The sequence below is a fragment of the Acipenser ruthenus genome, chromosome 34, assembly GCF_902713425.1.
Source record: "Acipenser ruthenus chromosome 34, fAciRut3.2 maternal haplotype, whole genome shotgun sequence".
In the NCBI taxonomy this organism is placed as follows: domain Eukaryota; kingdom Metazoa; phylum Chordata; class Actinopteri; order Acipenseriformes; family Acipenseridae; genus Acipenser; species Acipenser ruthenus.
In genome coordinates, this window is record NC_081222.1 from 9,177,716 (window position 1) to 9,200,326 (window position 22,611).

General features: G+C 37.4%; 1 protein-coding gene across 5 annotated transcripts; it reads right to left on the bottom strand.

The window, feature by feature from the left end:
• Positions 1-1,559: 1,559 nt before the first annotated feature.
• LOC131704997 (galactose-specific lectin nattectin-like) lies at positions 1,560-17,790 on the bottom strand. 5 transcript variants are annotated; one of them, XR_009310111.1, is made up of 7 exons: positions 14,809-17,790; positions 12,231-13,547; positions 8,303-8,427; positions 4,867-5,007; positions 4,640-4,754; positions 4,312-4,423; positions 1,560-2,553 (listed from the first exon to the last, which is right to left on the bottom strand). XR_009310111.1 is itself a non-coding variant. In XM_059006845.1 (7 exons), exons 2-6 carry the CDS (start codon positions 12,286-12,288, stop codon positions 4,419-4,421), a joined length of 444 nt encoding a protein of 147 aa, XP_058862828.1. In that variant the 5' UTR covers positions 12,289-13,547; positions 14,809-17,790; the 3' UTR covers positions 2,568-2,950; positions 4,312-4,418. The 5 variants fall into 5 exon arrangements, 4 of the variants coding, with proteins under 4 accessions (XP_058862827.1, XP_058862828.1, XP_058862826.1 ...); XM_059006845.1 differs by lacking the exon at positions 1,560-2,553 and adding an exon at positions 2,568-2,950; XM_059006844.1 differs by lacking the exon at positions 4,640-4,754.
• Between the last annotated feature and the right edge of the window lie 4,821 nt (positions 17,791-22,611).

Consider the following 22,611-nt stretch of genomic DNA (forward strand, 5'->3'; position numbering starts at 1 on the left):
TGCTATGCAATAGGAGTTTTCTTGTCATCTCTGCAATCTAATTGTAGTCTGACTGTAGTTACAATGTAGTTCCAGTACAGTGTAGTCTACTGATATTAAATTGCATTTACAATGCAGGGATGCAAATAAGACTCCTGTTGCAAATCAAAAACACAGCTGTGCTATCACAGTGCAGAGGCAGGGAGCAGGGAGCACAACCTGCTGCTCCCAGTCCTTTCCCTAAACCCTCGTCCTGGAGCACCCCTGTGTCTTATGGTTTTTGTTCCAGCTGAGCCCTCAATTACTGTACTTAATCGAGCCCTTAATTGAACTAATAATTTGCTTAATTAGACCTTTTTAATTGTTTTCAAGTTGTAAGTTTTTATAGGTAACTTTAAATCTGCAACTATTTAGAGCTGAAAACAATTAAAAAGGTCTAATTAAACAAATTTAGTTCAATTAAGTAACTGAGTGCTCAGCTGGAATGAAAACCAGAAGACACCCTGCCCTAAACTAACCATGGAGCGGTCTCCCAGCTCCTCTTTCATACCATGGGACTGGGCGTAATTTATCATCAATTAATCAGTTAAGAGCTGGCCACATTCTGAAACTAACATTATTTACAGGTGCAGGGCTTCATATATTTACATGAGAGCTTTCTAAGGGTTTATTGCAGCTGGTGCAAGTAGGCAAGGTCTGTCCTGGGGAGAAGCAATGTGGGGACTTGTAAGTATAAAGCTTAGGTGTTTTTCTCAGGGAGGGTGAGAGAGGGGTCAGGTTGGGGTTATTGAGACCTGCTGGCTTTTCCTGTTGAATCAAGCTGGAAGTGAAACCTGGAATTAAACTATTGTGCAAAAGGAGTTTTTTTTTGCCATCCCTGCAATGTAATTCTAGCACAGTCCAGTCTAACTGCAGTTACGATGTAATTCCAGTACATTCTAGTCTAGTGATAATAAACTAGTTACAATACAGGGATGGAAAAAAAGACTGTGATATATCACAGCAGTTTGATCCATTCCTTATTTCACTATGAGTTTAATACGACACACCTGAACTTGCTACCTGTACACACGGAGGCTGATCAAGCTCCTAGTAAAACCTGGAATGGGTGAAACTGCTGTGCAACAGGAGTCTTATTACCATCCCTGCACTAGAATGATTTAGTTAGCACCATGTATTTTAATAGGGGGGTGGTGGGGGGGCAGGATCACCCTCTTTTGATTTCACTGCTTTTGCCAGTCAAGGTATACAAACCCTGTTCTTTCTTTTAAGAAATTCTGGTTGAAAAATTCAGGCACACAATGATTTGAGATGCTTTAAAAAGCTTTATTGCATAATAGGCTTTGCAAGTCCAAACTGCGATACAGTGTAGAACCTCACACACACACACACACACACACATATATACACGAGTACTTGACATGGTTAGCTACAGTGCACAGGTCTGACACGTGCCGCTTCGAAAGAAAGCAAAGGAAACCCCCGCAACTGACAATTTATTGGATACAAAAAGAACATTAAAAAAACAAAGTGTTTCAACTTCGCATTGCCTTCATCCAAGCTGAAATGTGATGGGGGGGGGGGGGGTTAACCAATAAAGTATTTTTTAATATACTGGATTGCTTTTTTTAAATGTTGTTATAGCTTTTCTGAACCAATCAGAATTACAGAATGCCAAGACAAAAAACATTATAAATCCTCTGAAAATTTAGATGCTGCATTACGTATATATACCTGGATTCTGCCGAGTCAACACCCCGGGGAAAACAAATTGCTCAGCAGAGATTATAAAAAACAGTGCATGGGGTAGTGTGAGATAAATGAGAATTGAATGCCCCCACGGCCTTCGCCCTCTGGGTTAATGTAACATCCCGCCCCTCGGGTGGGCATTCTCATATCACACACTACCCCGTGCATTATTCTCTATATATCATATTTGTAAAAGAAAAAAATATATATAATAAATAAAATCGAGTAAATGAAGACAGATTGCGGTAATGAAATATAATATAAAACAGGGTTTAACGGTTGAATTAAAATGAATCGAAATCCAATCGTACCGATTAGTTCAGTTCAGTTCCGTTCCATTGTAAGGCCATGCAGCCATTTAAGGCTGATAACTTGGACTGCAGTCACCCTGTCGTTGTTAATAGCCTAGTGATCTATGAAACAGATTTTACAATGCAGGGCAAAACCTTTAAGTCAAGCAGATGAATATTTCAGCTACTGGTGGTTTCGAGTGTCTTGAAGCTATGAATTAAACATTGTAATCTAGGGCTGGTTTCACACATTCTGATTAGTATTACCGATGGTTTCACAGAGCCTTACCTAATAAATGTGCACACTGCTGTATCATGTAAAGAAAGTATCGTGACTCATCGATAACGTGGTGTATTCTTACTCCTCCTATTCTACCACTGCAGGACTATTTATTTATTTATTTCCAACAAGCAGAAAGCGGTAAAAGCGCTGTTATCATCCTCCGTCGCCCCTCTTGTCTTCAGCCTCGATGGTGAAATTTGCAGACGAAACCCTGCGGAGTAGTGCAGCTCAGGTCGTTCCAGCGTGAGACATCTGCAGGGGAAGAAGTCAAAGCACAGCTAGCTCTGGGACAAGTCAAAGCACAGCTAGCTCTGGGACAAGTTACTGAAGAAATCTTTTCACAACTCATTTGAAATACTGGTTAAATCAAACTGTCCAATAGAATATGATTAAGGCTGTATTTGTTTCACCGTTGTCACGGATATCATGATTTCCATGTAATATGTTGTTCCCTGTGAAAATTCCCATTTCCAAAAGAATAGTGTACATATAATAAAATGATATCACTTAAAAATAAATACAGGAAACGCTTGCCTTATACACTACCTGTTAGACTGCTTCTAGGAACCTGGCAGCCGGTTTAGTTTGCTTCCTTCCAGTAAATGATTGAACACACACTGCACAGAGCTGCACGATTTCTTTAAAACGTCTTCAATGAAAAAGACACCAGCTGCATCAAAAATCTGAAATATTTCTGCTAAAGATTTGCTCTGTCCAGTCCAAGGGAACAATTCACATGTCTATTGTTATTTTTACATGCATTTATGTTTTTTATTTTGTTTGATAATTCACTGATGGTGAAAACAGAATGCCTTTAAAAGGTGGATATAAAATATGAAATATTTTACAATTTTGCATTTATTGTTTTCAGGTAAGCCTTTAAGTATTTAGGAACATTTGTTGTATAATAACACTAAAGAGAAAATGATCAAAAAGTTATTTTTCTGCTTTAATAAATATTATGTTTAATTGTGAAATATCTTGAATGACCTATTTTAAGACCATGAAATAAGCGATTTTTTTACATCCCTAAATATGGTATATTATAATATTCTATGTGGTGCTGTGCAGGGATGGAAATAAGACTTCTATTGCATCACACCCATATAGAAAGAAAGTATATTTTAAATATATTTAAGGAATTTTATTATTCATATTTTCATACTACAAAAAGCTGCCCATTTTGGTGTATGAAATATATGGATCATATAATTCCTTATATATATTTTCTATGGCCAGTTTCACATGAGCTTGATTAGCCACAGTGCGTACAGGTAACAAGCTCAGGTGTGTCTTATTAAACTCTTAGTGAAACCAGGAATGGATCAAACCGCTATGCAATGGGAGTATTATTTCCATCTCTGCTCCAGTCCACAAGAGGTCAGTGTGGCTAACTTCGAATAAAATATTGTAAGCATCATAGACCCACTAAAATTATTTATATGGCCTCTGAAGGCTTTTAGAAAAACGAATCTACATTCAATACTGGAACATTTGAAGACACTGAGAAACACTTCTAGTCGTTTCTCATTGAAATTACACTGAAAACAATGAGAAAGACTTCTAGTCAAAACATTTGCCATTGAAATTACATTGAAGATACTGAGAAAGACTTCTAGTAGAAATGTTTGTCACTGAATTTATACTAAATACAATGAGAAAGACTTCTAGTGGAAACATTTGTCATTGAATTTACACTGCAGAAGAAGAGAAAGACTTCTGGTGGAAACGTTTGCTATTGAATTTACACTGAAGACACTGAGAGACTTCTAGTGGAAACATCTGCCACTGAATTTACACTGGAGATGCTGAGAAAGACTTCTGGTGGAAACGTTTGTCATTAACTTTATTAAGCTTCTTTTAGTAATTCGAAATTCAGCACTATTGCGTATTCAGTAGTTGTGGATGCCCTCTAGAAGCCAACAGGACTTTAGAATCTTGAAAGTCACTTTAAACTGCGACATAAAAGGACAGACACCAGGGGGCGCCTGGCTTCAGAAAGACACTCACTGTATTCGGTGAAATGAACACAATCCTCGTTGCTTTGCCAGTTGTCAGGCTGGTTTGATGCCCAGTAATTATAATTCCATTTTGTCCCATCAGACCATATGAAGAGGTTAGTCTGAGAAAAGAAGAGAAAAGACAAATCAAATGTGGCTAACTGTTTTTTTTTTTTTAAGGAACGACAGCCTGCACTCAGAATGGAAGCGCTCCCGGGACATACAGTAATCCTTTTGTAGCAGATGTTCCTTATTAATTTATTTTTTTCAATGCAGCACAGTAGCAATTTTGTGGTATATATTAAAAAAACAAAAACATATTGACTATTTTGACTTACTGTTATGGTGTGTAAAAGGGTGACAATCCTCGCTGCTGTGCCAGTTGTCAGGCTGGTGTGCTGCCCAGTAATTATAATCCCATTTTGTCCCATAAGACCATATGAAGAGGTTAGTCTGAGAAAAGAAAAGACAAATCAGATCAACATTCAAAGAATAACCAGGGATGGAAATAAAATCCCATTCACGCTGCTGGGCCGCCCCATATTTAGGTTTCTGTGACCTTTACCTTGGGAAACCTGAGCCCCCCGATCCAGCCTCTTGGGTTCGAGGGGCTCCCTTGCCGCACAAGATTAAAGACCAAGTTGTTCTCCCTTGAACTGTGGATTGAAGCCAGGTGTCCTCCACACCCTCGATTTCTGCAAAACTCCTACAGATAGAAGAAAAAACAGAGGAACTGAGCTTCCCAAAACATTTTGGCAAATTCATATTACATGAAACTAATTCAGAAATAAAAACACAGCTATGTCTGAAAGTGTCTGTAATGCAAAAATTTAGTATGACCACTCTTAGCATCAATAACAGCTTTTTCATCTTTTTGGTGTTGTATCTATGCACTTTCTCAAAATCTCTGGTGTAAAGAAGATTCAAGCCATGTTAAACCACTTTCTGCTTTAATTAGGCATCTTAAACAACCTCTAAAAAGTCTCCTGCATTTTACCACTTGTGGCTCTGTGTTCCTTTTCTCTTCCCATTTGAAATGAATTGCATGTATGGCTTATTAAAGTCATCAATATAATCACACAGTCAATAATTTGTCTATTTTGACAATTTACCAGGGCTTTGGTTTGATTTCTGCACAATGAATCAAAACTACATAAGCAATGGGGTGTTCTAATAAATGTGCACACTACTCTATACATATATTATTATTATTATTATTATTATTATTATTGTTATTATTATTATTATTAGCTGATTAGCAGACAATTTTATCCAAAGCGACTTACAGGGACTAGGGGGGAAACTATGCATCACAACTGCTGCTGCAGAGCCGCTTACAATAGGACCTTGGTTTTACGTGTCAAAGTGATTTGCTCAGGGTCACACCGTGAGTCAGTGGCGGAGGTGGGATTACAAGCCCACATATATTATATTTTCAGAAACATAATATAAATAGAATAATGGCTGGCTCAGTATATATATATATATATATATATATATATATATATATACCTCCTAAAGTCCAACTTCCACTGACTCAAAGTGGCAGGAGGGTGACAACGGGTTCTCAAGATGAAGTACAGCGGGGTCCCCTGACTCTGGCAGGTTCAACCATGCTGTGAAAGCTTGAGTAACATACTCAGCCAAAGTGGAAGGGGCACTCACCAACCTGCCTGGCCAGTGTGGTGAGTTATGGCCAACCACCCCATGATGAAAGCACAGACAAAAACATGGCCCTCATTCCCAGGAGGCTGGATTGCCACCGACCAAAGCAGTGGCCAGTTAGGCATGAAGGCAGATGGTGCTAAGAACCACAATTTTAGGCTGCCACAGAACACTGACCCTGGCCACGTACAACTGCAGCTCTCTTCAGGTGAAGCAAGACTTCAAGAGTTGAAAGAACTTGGAAGAATCAAGTGGGACATAGTAGGACTAAACAAAGTATGGTGAAAAGACTAAGGACTAGTAGAACTCAAGTGGACATCTTCTCTTCTAACAAGGCACTACAGATAGACGAACAGGAGGCGTTGGATTCATTGTCCATAAGAGAATCAAGAATAACGTAGTAGAGATTGACAGCTCATCAGAGAGGTCCACAAGACTGATAGTCAAAGTTTCAAGGAAGTATGAACTTCAGGTCATCCAAGTATATGCACCAACAACAAGCTATTCGGATGAAGTTGAAGATTTTTATGAAGTACAAAAACTACACAAAAATGGGAAGAGCCATATAAGTTCATCATCGGTGACTTCAACGCCAAAATAGAGGACGAGAATTCGGTCAGCAAAGTTGGACATGGCGACAGGAACGAGAGGGGCGACAGACTAATCGAATTTGCAGAGAACAAACCCACAAGATATATACAACATGACAGGACAGACACTGCAAAAAACAATAATAAAAAAGCCGCCCGCATTATCATTAAGGTGAACTACACCACTGCTAACCATAAAACCATGCATCAGCCACTTACTTTCTGCCGTCTCGGAATCCACAGTGACAGCTGACCTGCTCCCTTGCAATAGTTATAGTGATGTCACTTAAGAACAAACAAGCTCACTAACATTTACATGTGAAATCCAGGTTTCCATGCGAAACTGGGCATGGATTTTCCCGTGTTTGTCGTCATTTACACGTGTAAATGAGATTCAACCTGTCCCTCTCTTTGGCTGTTTTTTCCATCCACAAACCTGATTTACACGAGTAATTCTCCCAAACGTGCACGCGCATCACCATTTCACGTGTAAATTGTCCAGCATGGAAACCCCATGAAGCTTGAAGAAGTCAATAACTACGCATACTTAAGACAGTTAGTTTTGGCAACTGAGAACCAAATGTGCGAAATCAACAGAAGAGCAAAAATGGGCTGGAGTGCCTTTGGAAGATTAAGCATGTTTCTGAAAGGGAAACTACCCTTATGCCTCACAAGGAAAGTCTTCATCCAATGCGTGCTGCCAGTGCTAACTTACAGATGTGAAACCTTGACCCTCAATGTAAAAATGACTCAAAAATGATAAACGACTCAATGGAGTATGGAAAGATGCATGCTGGGAATAACAAGAAGAGACAGGAAAAGGAAGGAATGGATAAGAGCACAAACAAAAGTATGCAATGTTATTATAAGAGCAAAAAAACTGAAACGGCAGTGGACCGGCCATGTAGCAAGAAGAACAGACCATTGCTGGATCCCAAGAGATATAAAGAGACCAAGAAGAAGGCCTCCAGGAAGATGGCAAGATGAAATTAAGAAACTCGCTGGAGCAACATGGATGAGGGATGCAGAAGACAAGCTTTTGTAGAAGAATCTTGGGGATGCCTTCATCCAGCAGTGGATTTATCAAGCAATAGCTTTCTTGAGAATTCCAGCCATTTACCACATTACTTGTTATATGTTGACAGTCACCGGTAAAACTTAAGATTTACTCGATTTGAACTTTTACCTTAACATACACACACACACACACACACATATACATCTCTCTCTCTTTCTCTCTCTCTCTCGCTCTATATATATATATATATATATATATATATATATATATATATATATATAAAATAGAGAGAGATATGGAAGGGTGGAGGCAAAGGTTGTTCAGCTCACATAGGATTGTCCAGACAAGCTGAAAGCAGCTCAAAGCTGGGTAAAGGCAGATTTCAAATAAGAACTTGATATTGGAGAAGCAACAGAACCCAGAACCATTGAGAATGACTGGAGCAGAACACTATTAAATACTAAGGAGAAGTGTAACTTTAAAAATAAATAAAAACAATAAAATGACATTTAAAGCTAATTAAGCACAGCAGTGCTTCTCAACGTTTGCATTTTCATGAAATCACTGGCTACTCTACATCGCTATTATTAATAATAATAATAATAATAATAATAATGCTGGTAAATAAATTGTGTTGAAACAAATTTGCAGACACTTAAGCTGTACTGTAGTATTTGCTGACTGCAGGGACAGACAGACAGACAGACACACAGAATCAAGATTCTTACATTGACACAATAAAAAGACAGAGGCCCTCGGAAGTACTGGTAACATGAGTGTCCAATTTTGGTGCAGTTGCTCAATCCTTTGCTGTCACACGTCTCAAATTTCTCTTTTGGGAGAGGTCCACAGACTAAAAGAGAAAAACATTGTTTGTGTTATCTTAAAAGTCTACCTCCTTATTTCAGGGCTCTGGCAGAAAGGATTGGGTTATAAGGCTGTAGTTTTACGCCCTCAGGATTCTGTTAATTTGGCTGGTCTGAGGGTCAAAACACATCATCAGCATCATCTGGTATGTGGCTGGGGGTGTGGGTGCAGTTGCCCCCCCAGATTTGTCGTAGGTCTATATTATTCTCCATTATTTTTCCGCTTATTGACCCCCCCCCCCCCCCCAAGACATGTTATTAGCATAAAATGAGACATAGTGGAAACTCATTTTCGAGTTTGTTATAAACCAGCGCCGTGCTTTTAAAAATACCTGCATTACACATAGTGTATAATTTATTTGAAGAAAAAGAACAGTGTTGACAAAGCCCTGCGTTCTCTCATTCATGATGCTATTTGGGGCAGTGGTGCTGTTTGACACAACTATGCTATTTGACACAACTTTGCCCCCCCCGCCCCGCCCCCCCCCCCGGATCTTCTGAAATAACGCCTCTGAAACACATCCGAGAGAATTTTATCTTTTGCTCATCAACTGCCGAAGACAGTTGAATTGTTTCCACCACAGTATGAAGATGGAATGATTTCATCTTTCTTTCTCTGGTTATAAAGATCGTGTTTGGGGAATTGCTTAGAATCTGCTGCCAATGCTTCTCCTCCTTCAATCCACATTAACAAATAGATATATATCCTACTTTTCCTGTTCTTTGATCTCTGTAAGCTAAGGTTTACAAAAGGGTAAAGGGCAAGACGTGGGTTGGATAAATGCAAGCGGGCCTCTTGAATAAAGTATACTGGGTTTATTGCTGGAAACGGCTTTCAAGCAATGACATGCCAAACTCACTAATAACTGGGTTAAAACAGCTCCAGTCAAAACGTCAGCAAAATACTAGTGTAATTCTCTTCATAGGTAATACTAGCAGTTTTCAATACGTTAAGAAATTACTTAATGGTACAAGTTCAATGGCACGTTTGTTTTTATAAAAGTAATCATTCTCAATGAATAATAGAGTTATTTATCCAACAAGGATAAATAAATCTGTATCACACCTGTACACTGCTGAGTTGTGTTTTATCGTGTTGCCTCTACTTGAGAATTTTACAATTTTTGTTAATGTCTATTTAAACACAACTGTGGTTTCACTATTAAAAGATGTACATTAAAAGCAGTGATTAAAGTGAGGCGGTGTGAACCGGTAAGAAAAGAAAAACTGACAGTATAGCATACCAGCAAAAGAAATGAAAAAAACTAGTGGGAAAAAAATATATAAATGTTATACTGCAGCAAAACACCCTGCCCAGACCTTTACTTTCAAACAAACAAACATTGACTTTAGTGTCTCTCGTAGCACATGCTTCACCTCCGGTCATGCCCTTGTTCTCCAGAAGCACTTACCCTGTAGGGCACTCAGTGCTGCCAGACCTACGATAATTATTGTATTTATATGATATGTACGAGACATCATTGTAAAAGTGGCCAAAATGTACTATAATTCAGGAAGGTCCACAGAGTACTCGCATTTGAAGAAAAAAAAAAATCTGATAATTTTATCATCTTCTGTCATTGGGAGTAGGGATGGGATGGCATAACATTTCCACGGTATGGCAACCTTAAAAATAAATCCCACGGTAACCCTAATATCACGGTATAAATCATGCAAGTTATAAAATGAAGCAAATACAACACAGCTGCATCAAACATGGATTTTATTTATGGTTTGCACAGTTTGCAAGTTGTGCTTTTGCAAGTGCCACCCCAAGCACCTATCCGCAGACACCCATGTTATATTATTATATTATTATTATTTGTTTATTTAGCAGACGCCTTTATCCAAGGCGACTTACAGAGACTAGGGTGTGTGAACTATGCATCATCTGCAGAGTCACTTACAACTACGTCTCACCCGAAAGACGGAGCACAAGGAGGTTAAGTGACTTGCTCAGGGTCACATAATGAGTCAGTGGCTGAGGTGGGATTTGAACTGGGGACCTCCTGGTTATAAACCTGTTTCTTTAACCACTGGACCACACAGCCTCCTTGTACATACATTATCTCAAGGTTAGTAGCTATTTACAGCAATATGATCCTATTAAGGACGAAAAAAAAAAAGTTTATATTTGCGTGCTCTTAAATTTTGGGATGTATGATCATTTTCATGAAATAGAATAATTTTGAGGCTCCAATACGATATTTTCAGTTTTCAGATCTGGCAACACTGTCTGAGGTCATCGTACCCGTGAATTTTAGACATTACTTATGTGTGTTGGAAATCGTACCAGTCAAATCCTACTAATACGTTTCGTGTTGAATTTCATCTGTTTGATTTTTGTGCAATAGTTTTATGGCGTCAAAATGAAAAGAGAAATCTAGGCCAACCAAAGCAATCTGCTGAGCTATAGTATCATTGAGTGATGATTCCGACAGTTTGTACCACACAAAAACACCAGACCTGATTGGTGCTTGTAATGCTTCAATTTGCATATTCCCAATTAACATTACAAGAGCCAATCAAATTGCGTTGTTTTTAGATTTAGCTGGCCAGTTAAATACTTAGCTAAATGTTAAATCTTGTTAAGAGATTTAATATTTAGTTAAATATTTAGCTAAATGTTAAATCTTGTTAATTGATTTAAGATGAAGTTAAATATTTAGCTAAATGTTAAATCTTGTTAATTGATTTAAGATGAAGTTAAATATTTAGCTAAATGTTAAATCTAGTTAAGGGATTTAATATTTAGTTAAATATTTAGCCGAATGTTAAATCTTGTTAAGAGATTTAATATTTAGTTAAATATTTAGCTAAATGTTAAATCTTGTAATTTGATTTATACATTATATCTGAATGTACACATTTAAAAAAATATTTATTTATTTTCACAACTTTTATAAATCTGGGGAAAAAATACAAGATTTAAGATTTAAAAATACATATATACATATTTTAACATGTCTTATATTATATATAATATATATACTCTCTTGTCCCTTTATTTTTGATGGTTGCATAAAATTCTCTGAGATATTCATTTAAACTCTTCGTGTTTTCCTCAAAGTTTGCGGTTGTATTATTTTCCTTTAACCAGTCTCGAAAAACAGTGATTACCCAAGCTTTGTTTTCTGGTATTTTTTTCAGTTCTTTCTATTTCAGTTCAATTAAGTCGGTGTTGGGTAATGCTCCCATGTCTAGCACTGCTTGTACTTGTGCTGATGGTAGGTTTTTCGTTTGTCCGACAGTACTTCTCTCTGTATTAAATATAGCGACTACATCATCTCAGAGGTGCTTGTATTTTCGGGGATGTTTTGAGTTAGCCATTCCTCAATTGACATTTTATTAAAAAGGTTGAAATTTACTTTAAACAACATTTTGTTAATAGCTGATGGAGTGATCTTGTTTGGTTTGTTTTTGTGATGCGGTTACAAAGATTCTAAAGGCATATATCAGGGATTATATCCCTCTAGCTCAACCGTATTTAGAATGCGTGGAATCTTTCCATTGAAGTATATATATATATAAAAAGGTCTGTTTTCTGTAGCCTGATGACAGTAGTAGGAAAATAATTAAATGTTATGAGCTGCAATAAATCCTTAATTATGAATGTGTTATTTTATACAGTTATAATAATAATAATAATAATAATAATAATAATAATAACAAAATAAAATGTAACTTTATAATTAACTGCTCCAGAGTTGGTACGGCAGTAATGAATTAAAGAAAACAAATAAGTGTCCTGTTTTTTTTCACTCTGAAAGTCTGGTAGCTCTTTGCTTACCGAAAGCCAAGGTGAGTGTCAAACTGCAAAGCAGACAAAGAAGAAAAGCAGCCTTCATTTTGCTTCTTCACAGGACTGGGGAGAAAAGTGGACATTAAATCAAAGGTTATTGATGTTTGGTTTCAGTACTTCCAGATCATATTTTGCAAACCTAAATATTATGGTTATGTTGAGCAGAGTTCAACTTTCACCCCACCGTCACGCTGCACCAAATAAAAAAAAGGATCTCTATTGGTGTTTTCATTGGAGTGTCATCCCTGAGGTTTCTACTGTCACTATTTCCCTACGGTTAATATTTTGTAAATTTCTTGGGGGGGGTGGGGGGTGGTTGTGCCAATTTTGATATGATTTCACAGAAGCTTTGTACTTGTATGAGGTTCTAAATAATTCTAATAAATTTGCACTCTACTGTATATTTTCAATCAGAATTATAATGGGCCATCTGCAAAGGGTTAAAGATATTGTAGCTGACATAATAATGCTATAAATCTTGCCTGTCCTGCACCTCTCACTACACAGGTCTCACATGTGCAGCTTTGAAAGAACCACATAACACACATGGATTTTCATTTAAAAAATGAACTCTGGTACTAAACTAGGTTTAGAAACTTAGTTTTGTTGCATCTTAACGAAAAACAACTAGACTAAAATGAATGTGTTACGAAGGCATGTTGAAGGAACTGAATCGATTCCGACTGGAGCCATAGTGGAGTTCAAGTGCATTTAAATGCAAATGCAAATACCTGCAAATCTTACCAACGCAAATGCAAATACAAATAGATGCATGTACTTCAGTTGCATCTAAATACAAATGCACAACTGAGACTTTGCAAATGCCTTTGACAGATTATACAAATGCATTTGTCAAAATATATACTGGAAATCCTCAACAATAATTGCAAAAGAAATGTAATCAAAACATGGACGCTTTTCTCTATCAATTCAAACGACTCCCTGTTATAACAAACTCTTTTAAGACTCACCTTCAACACCTGGGTGAGCTCCACCCTGCTTACAATTGCTTGGCGACATGCACTAATTAATTGATGCTGTTAACTCAAGGGAACTATCAACAGTTCCTAAACTCAGGGTCGCAAATCCTGTAAATATCGACTGTGATCAGGATCAAGTAAATTGTAATTGTTTTACTTTTTATGCTTTTAATTGTATTAATGTGTTTTTTTTTGCATTATTATTGTATTATCTATTTTTGTCCTGTTTTGAATATCTCTTTTGCTATTGATTTTTTAACATTATTTCTTGCCTCGTTCTCTTGCCAGGACCCCCTTGAAATTTGAGATGTATATCTCCAGGGAGCTGGGAAAATAAAGAAATCTGAAGATTTGAATTTTGAAATTTGAACGGGACGCTCGTAAAGGTGCTTCGGTATTAATCTGCTGTTCTTTTTCTGATTCCCCATTGAAGACCAATCTCTTATAAAATACTGATGGTAAAACCATAGGAGATACCAACGTTTCAATATCAGTACAGTATTTCTTACCTGGGGTGGGCCGTCCGACGTTCTTTCAGTGTGATTCTCGACAGCAGATCATGGCTGCCTCCAAGCCAGCCTTTTTATACCCTAATCAATGAGGAACTTTCAAACTGCCTATTCATGAAAAAAACTCCACCCACCATCTCAAGACTTTTTGAACACTTCCAAATAAGGTAAACCACTGAAAATCCAACAGCTGAAATGTTTGTTGGCTCGACTTTGTTTTCTTGTAGTTTGTACCAGAATACAAAACTTTTCCTGTTGGTAGTCATGCTAGCTACACAACTGGGGCACTTTGCATTTTTTGTATTCATGATACTACTAGTTCCTAAAGGAATTAACCAAGGGTTCAAAGTTTGCCATGTCTGTGCCATGGTCCTCATTTGAGGACAGGCTATTTTGTAATTTTTTGGAGCAATTTTTTAAGTGGCATCTACCTGTTATTTTAATTTTCTCTTTACCTATATTGTTATGATAACTTACATTTTGTTAAGTGCAAAAGTCTAAATGTAACTGTTAATTCTGCAAATAGAGTAGAACCTCATAGTTCTGAACACCTTGAGAATGGAGGTTGTTCGTACATCTGAAAAGTCAATGACTCTGAAAATGAGTTTCCAGTGGTTAATAAATGTGTACAGCCTCAATCTGGAGAATAATACAAGGATACAGCACAGTAATGCAATACTCATTGTTATAGTTTTAGGATTTTAAAGGATTCAAAACGATACTATACATTTCAGAAAGGAGACACTAAATGATACAATAAATTAATTATTGAATTAACAATGATATATTTATGACAGTGCAATAACATGAAATGCTTTGATCCATACTATACCAGCTGAACTAGGAAAATCTGAAAATAATTTATAACTAAGCCAGCAGGCAAAAAAGTGGCACACAAGGCCACCATCCCCCTGGACAAGGCATCCTGCAAGGTGGAGGCAGGGGAGGAGGAGGTCAAAAGAAATAACAGGGAACAAAGGAGAGAGAGCTATTTATGTGGAAGCAAATATGTATATAATTGGGGGTGGAGTCTCCTTTCAGAAAAACAACCAAGGAAAAAGGCTAAATTTAACTTACCTTTGAAATCGTGACTGAGGCAGAAACACAGATTTAAACATCCAGGAAAATACGAGTTAATGTAGTACTTATATTTATTTTATTGTTATTATTAAAATGCATTTTTGTAGCTTGCGGGGTCATTCAGCCTCCTTTGGCTTGGAAAAAAAAAACTGTGTTTTGTTTAAAACATAAAAGTCCCAAGTAAAATTGCCTGCACTTGCTTTGAAATCTGCCACAGTGGTGAAGTGTTGTCCAGGTTTGCTGCTGGCCTTAAGCGACAGCTCCGGATCGTGTTAGCCGTCTAACAAGAACAAACAAGTATAATTAGACATGACAAACAAACAAAACACTAAACACTCATGGTACGTTTTTGGTTCTCCTTTTGGTTCGCTCGCAACCATAACAAAGGAACAGATCGCTTAGCCACGTTCCCTTTTGTACCGTCAGTCACGCCCCCTTGGTTAGCGAGTGCAACCGTTTCTCCTCCAATCCGCGGTTGCCACATCGCTTCCCTTCTGGAGCGATGACTTGATGTACCGTAGCTCCGCCTCCTTTCTAGATGGCCGACTTCCACCTTTCCCTGGAATGAATTGTCAGACCATCCAGTCCGAGGCACTCTGTTCCCTTTACACAGCACCCTCACAGGTCGTGAGGGAGATTTATAACCAAGATTCATTCTTTCTCTTTTACAGAGACCTATGAAAAAGTTTGTCGATACAATAATATCTTCATCTAGACAATGTGGAGAAAGCTATTAAAAAGGCCCAACAGAATGCTTGACTATATAGTGAAAAGTGTTGAATTTAAATCGAGGGAAGTAATGTTAAAACTATACAATGTATTAGTAAGACCTCACCTAGAATACTGTCTTCAGTTTTGGTCACCCTGCTACAAAAAAGACATTGCTGCTCTAGAAAGAGTGCAAAGAAGAGCAACCAGAATTATTCCTGGTCTGAAAAGCATGTCATACAAAGACAGGCTAAAGGAACTAAATCTGTTTGGTCTTGAACAAAGGAGACTACGCAGGGATCTGATTCAGGTATTCAAAATTTTAAAAGGTGTAGGCAATGTAGACCCTCAGGACTTTTTTTACCTGAAAAACCGGGGGTCACAAATCGAAATTAGGTACAGGGCTATTTAAAACAGAAAATAGAAGGCACGTTTTTACACTGAGAATTGTAGGAGTCTGGAACAAACTACCCAGTAAAGTTGTTGAAGCTGACACCCTGGGATCCTTTAAGAAGCTGCTTGATGAGATCCTTATGTTCTTATTTACTATGTGTTTGAGATTCATAGCTGGCGTGAGTGTTCAGTGGACTGATTACAGGAGCACGTCTAACCTGACTGTCCTCAAAATAGGACGCTGGGAATATATGTGAAAATTACCAGTGCAGTCGATGCTAACAGGTTTCAATGGGAATATGATTTTAAAATAAGTATTTTTTTCAAGCTTATCACGAATTTCACGATTTCTGTGAAATTTACCCATTGATGTGTATTATAAACCTGCTTGGAAAAATCCTGCTTTCTGATTGGTTAGCTGCGTTCTATCAGCCATACGTTAATCCCACATAACCTTTCAACGCAGATGCATCACCGAAAGCTTTGAATTTAAATTCAGACGCCATTGTTCTACGAAGTGTCTCCAGGTACGACGCGCTGGCAAAATGCACCGTATTATTCCCGTAAGTGGTCACATGTGAAGCGGAGACCACGTGACGTGGGTGGGTTGGGAAGTGTGTATGAAGATGTATTGTATATTTGTTAGTAACTAGCTCTGTAAAGATGAAGCAGGAGAGTACAGCGGGTGTTTTCTTTGTGTGGGGGAGCCTGCCGAGAGTATTCTGGAGATTGCTTTCGGAGAGAATTTGATGATGTAATGATGTTCGATATTGCCTGAAACGTATGTAAGGGATTATTTTTTGTATCGTATAACATGCAGCAGGTGTGATGGTAAACAGGAGCCCCTTACCCGCTGTCCTCTCTGGTGTTGTAGAGGTCTCGGCAGCCTGGGTTTTTGTGTAACAATGCAGCTTGAACACGTGGTGCCTCCAGGGGAATATAGGTTCCCCCACCTTAACTCTCCAGCTGTATTTCTGAAGAGGTATTGTGCAGCAACACAGTCAATACTTCACTTCAATATTATAATGACCCCAAAACCTTTTTTCCTATAGTTAACTCAGAATATCATTTAGCTATACAGGGGAGTATTACTGTAGTAATAGTATTAACAATTATACACAGCTTAGCATATATATATATACACACAAATTACACAACAATAGTATACTATAACAACAATGATTGGGTTTATTATAGTAATATAGATTATATTGCTAAATAAATGCAGTTCAGCTTAAAGGGCAACAAACATTATAAACTAAAGAAAAGGGTGCTATTCAATCTATATCCCTCCCACTGTACACATGTATTGTTTGTTGTATTTTTTACAGTCAATGTTCCTGTTGTGCAGAACTAGTTCTGTGTTTTATTTCGTTGGCGTACTCTTATTTTCCACGAGGTTTGTGAATGTCATTGACTTGCAGGTTGAATGTATTTTACGTTATTAAACTGTCGTTCCTTCTTTTTTGTTTTTAGCTGCCAATTATTCATTCCAATCAAACGTAATTTTCCTCAAATGTACAATACACTTCCAAATATATTTTCTCACTATTCACAGAGGAATATCCCGCAATTCAAACTGACCTGAGATCTGTTTCTCTTTTGTGGCGAGCGTGGGCCAAGCTGCAGGGTCGGCCGTCTAGTCTGCAGTCAACGTGACTGTCCCGTGCCAGGCGGCGTGCAACGTGAGCAGTGTCGTTTTATTCAAACTGGTGTTTTCTTTTTCATTTGTAGATGCATCCAGCGATTGGATACTAGGTATTTACAGATTTATTTAAACTGTAATAGTTTTGACAGTGAAAGCGTTGCTCCACCGTCTGTATTGGTTCTTTCCGTTTATTTTCTCCCGATCAGCTGCCAGGCGTCTATTTTCAGTCTCGGCTCCTCCTTTTCTCACGCTCTGCCCAGCTCAAATTGAGAGGCACACCCTGCCCAGGCGTCATCACAGGCAGAGGCACAGATTCCCTGCGGTCCTAAAGAGCTCATTCACTCTACCGTAGCTATACAAATAACCTGCTTTGTTGAAGGGGGTTACACGTACAATGTTGACTGCTTTTTCAGGCGATATTGATTTTTATAGACAGTCAGGTGACCTTTTTTCAAACAATGAAACACTTAAATAAAAATCCAAGGTTTCATATATATATCTTCATCAATTACAGGGCATAAAATTACGTACGTCTCGCAATCTTACCAGCCACACCTCGCGGCAAAACAGAACTGCGCTACAAAATTACTACTAGTTTTTGACCGAAACAATAAAACATGTGGAGACATTTCGCAGGGGTTAGTAAGCCTGCTGAAAATAGGAAACGGGTATTCTTATTATTCTTCTATATGTCGCATTGTCTAATTTTAGCTGTTCTAAAACTACAAACTTTACATCATTTATGCCATGTCCTTGACTGGTGAAGAGCTATTGGTTCATGCATTTTTTTTATTTCTAATTAATGAAAGGTGGTTCTGAATTATTTTATATAAAGTAGTTCCAGTCTCTCCAACATATTTTATTTTGTCACATTTTTCACAGGCTATTCCATAAACAACATTGCTATTTTTAAAGTAGGTATTAGTCAATCAAATATTGAATAAAGTGAGGGAAAGATATTAGGTAATGTGTATGGTAAATAGACAGACAGACAGGCAAGACAAGAGAGTAATAAGTAGTGTAAAATAACAGAAATGAAAAAAGATTTGAAAGTAAAATAATGGTACAAGGGACTTTTTAACAGTGTTGAAAGTGTAAACATTTTATTATTTTAGTTGGAAATGTACATCCATCAGTGATGAAAACAATATGTTTATTTTGGTAGGATTTGATATATTGATATTTACATAGGAACAAAACTACAATGTTATGAATGGTTGAAAAGGTACATATGCATGTCAGTGCTAAAGGGTAGTATACTAACACATTTTAATGCTAAAAAGTGGTGTTATGAACTTAGGCCAATGTAAGCCATTTGTAAAGCATTAGATCTCTTCATAAAAGGCCATATACATGCCCTCTGCATTTCTTGGCCATGGTTTGACTTCAATAAGTGCATCATTTGCATGCACCCATTTTCCAGTAGCACCCACAGCAAGAACAGACACATAATGTCCTGAAGTAACACCCTGTCTTTGGTGTATGATAATGGAAGATAACTGGTAATTCCTGTTGTCCACAGTAATTTTGCTCTTATGCACAGCAGTAAACTTGGCATTGTGTTGCTTTGTAACGGTCTTGTCTGGTTTGGTTTCCCGAAAGGATTGATTTCCTTCAACTTCCGTGAAGCATTCTAAACTTTATTGAAATCCACAATGTCTTCCCAAACAGTTTTGGACTTTCGAATTTCGTTGGGAATATTTTACATTGACAGTTGCGTGATAATAACCCTCAACGGGATGTGGTTGGCCAGGAGATGCTACATGGACAGTTGCACATAGTAACTCTCAACGTGCTGTGATCGGTCTGGAGATTGCTGAAATTGTGGTTGTGGCTGTGTCTCTGGTTTCTGATGTGTTACTGTAGTTGTTGTGAGTGGGCTTCATATTTGTGGATCCTTATCCTGTCCTATCCTGTTCATGTAGTATTTATGTTGTTGTTTTCTTTGTCGTTTTGTTGTCAAAGGCATGATGGTTCCAGTGTTTCAGGTCCCCTGTATGAACTAAATTGTAATCATTAATATTATTATATGAGTATCCATAAGCATAATGTGATATAATCAAACACAGGGTCAAATGCATTTAGATTTAAATGCAAATGACTGCATGTATTTGAAATTCTGAATTTGCTCAATGCAAATGCAAATGTGATACATTTACTACCAAACTAAATACAAATGCAAATGTGTGACAAATGCTAAATGCATTTCAAATACTTTCCCATACAACATATGTTATTTGACTGATTTATTATCATGACTTTGGCAGAGGCCTTTATCGAAGGTGATGCACAAGGAGAACAGTTTATATAATAGCAACATAAACACAGTAATCACATAGTAATTAAAAATTAACAGGTATGTACCAATATAGGAAGCAAGTTACATAAAACAGTGTTTCCCAATCTTGGTCCTGAGGACCCAGTGTTTGCTGTTTTTTGTTCCAGCTGACCTCTGAATTACTTAATTGAACCCTCAATTGAACGAATAATTTGTCTAAATCAGAGCATTTGAATTATTTTTAGCTCTTAACCCTTTGCAGTCCATTTATTCAGCTCGTGTCAGGCACGTCAGGTCCAATTTATTTTCACACGCGCAGTTAATTTTAGACGCGCTGTTTAAAAGTATTTTTTTTCCACAGTCAAACGGGTTTAAAAGGCCCTGCATATCAACAAAGCACTCACTAGGCATCTCCAGCCCCGCCCCACCCTTTCGTTCGCTATCGCTTTCACATATGCTAAGAAATAAATAATAATAATAATAATAATAATAATAATAATAATAATAGTCGTACATACCGATCAATCATCTTCTGATCACTCGTTTTATCACCAAACTCCTCAATAATGCGATCCAAGTCATTATTTTATTACTATAACATCTCAAAAAAGCTCTGCAAATGTCCGTGATATTCTCTGTGCGCAGATTCAGTAACAGCCAGCTTGTTTCCTTATGGCCGCCCCTATCTGATGCCAGGGGCAAGTATGACTATTCATGAGATACACCTTTTTTTTCAGCTTGTCTCGGCTCCTGTCGCTCCCACTCAGAGAAAAAATGACTAGAAACCCATTTTTTGTGTTTTTTGGATCGGATAGGAATAATTGCAATGTCGGACCAGGTCCGACATAGGACCACAAAGGGTTAAAAGTAAATCAGTTCATTTTTGTTGTTTAATCTACTATTTGTTATTGTAAACAAGTAAAACTCCAAAGAAAAGTTTAAAGTACCTGGTTGTGCCAGGCAGTCTCCCATCCAAGTACCAACCAGGCCTGAAAATTATTATTTTATTTCTTAGCAGACACCCTTATCCAGGCCAATTTACAATTCTGACATTATTTTTTTTGTACATACAATTACTCATTTACAGTTGGGTTTCTTGGTGGACCAATCTAGGTAAAGCAGCAACGTGTCACCCACCTGGGATTGAACTCACAACCCTCCAGTCAGGAGCACAGTGCTCTAAGCAATACTCCACAGATGCTGTAAGTGAAGGATCACTAGTGCCTCGTTGTATAACTATTTTTTTGTTTTTGACATGAAACTTGTACTTTTTATATAGGTATACAAATGCCAATTGCTCTGGATAAAAGCATCAGCCAAATCAATTAATATGACATTTTTTCTGGCTTGCTATTTATTAATACATTTGTAATATAAACATGTATTAATTTCTACATTTATTTCTTTAAAAATATTTATTTCTAAATATATTTATTCCTCTATACATTGATTTAAATTATTTATTTATTTCTACCTAATACATTTTCCCTTTATTTATTAATTAAATGAGGAATATTTTCAAACAGGAAATGGAAAATTTCTAGACTCGAGCAGAACCTTCAGGTTTTCAGCGAAAGCTGGTCAGGCTTGGATTTAAGCTTAAAAAATTAACGCATTTCAACAACAGCACAGCGCAGACTAAGGCCGTGTGCTCTTGAAGGACCTCATGTTGCAAGTTCAAACAACGGTATTTTTTTTTTGTGCGATATGTGCTGTTTTAAAATATAAATAAATTGTTTAATATAAATAGTGTGGATATCAAACTGCTTGCATTCCCTGGTTTATTTTGATGTTGACCAACATGTGAAATCACATGATTGGTAGATTCCAGTTATTTAGCTGAAGGAGAATAACAATTTTACCTTAGTTTGACAACTTATATCTCATTGTGTATAAGAGTGTGACGGGGGACTGCCCCGTCTTTATGAACGTGGTTGGGAAAACATGTGGCTGGAGCCCTAATTGAATAATCAGCAATTATTGATTAATTGGGCTCCAGCCACAGGGGATAAAAGCCAGGGGAGAGGCCCTGGCTAAGGGGAGAGAGTTCTAGAAGGAGAGGAAGATAGTGTTTTCTGTTTGTTTTGAAACCAGTGAAGGCGAATGCCCAGCCTACATTTCTGTATTTTGTTTTTGATGTAGGAAAGTTTCAAACTTTTGATTCTGGTACAGATGGTAATTCTGAGTGATTTAGTTTTGCCGCTGCAACATAGTAAAAACAGCAAAACTCTTTGAGCTGTATAGAGACTCTCGGTAGTTTCAAATAAGTTTTTCTAACTTGTACGAGGAACTACTGTATATATATTGCCTTTTTGTCAGTTTTCACTCCTTCAAATAAGCATGTATATCACCAGGATGCCACAAAACGCAGTGGTGACAATTAGCCTGTAACACCAGCAGAGCAATAAACCACTTCTGTATTTTTGTCACAGGGAGGTGGAATTTGGTCTGTGTGCTCGCGGGTAGTGTTTCAAAATGGACCAGATGTTCAGATAGCATTTGAGGAAAAGGTTAGTTATCAGTCTAATCCAGCATATGAAGCCATTTGTTACATCTAAAAAGTTTTAATTGCATATTAAATTGTTACAATTACTACATCCATTGGATTTAAATTTGTTTTATTACTGATGCTATTGTTTTTATTATCCTTAACTGTAAATAAAATTGTTTAAAATGTATTTATGTATTTATTTAATCAGGAAATTCACCCATTGAGACCACCACCAAAATGTACTAGGGGCAATAATTTAGAAATTAGAAATACAACCAACAC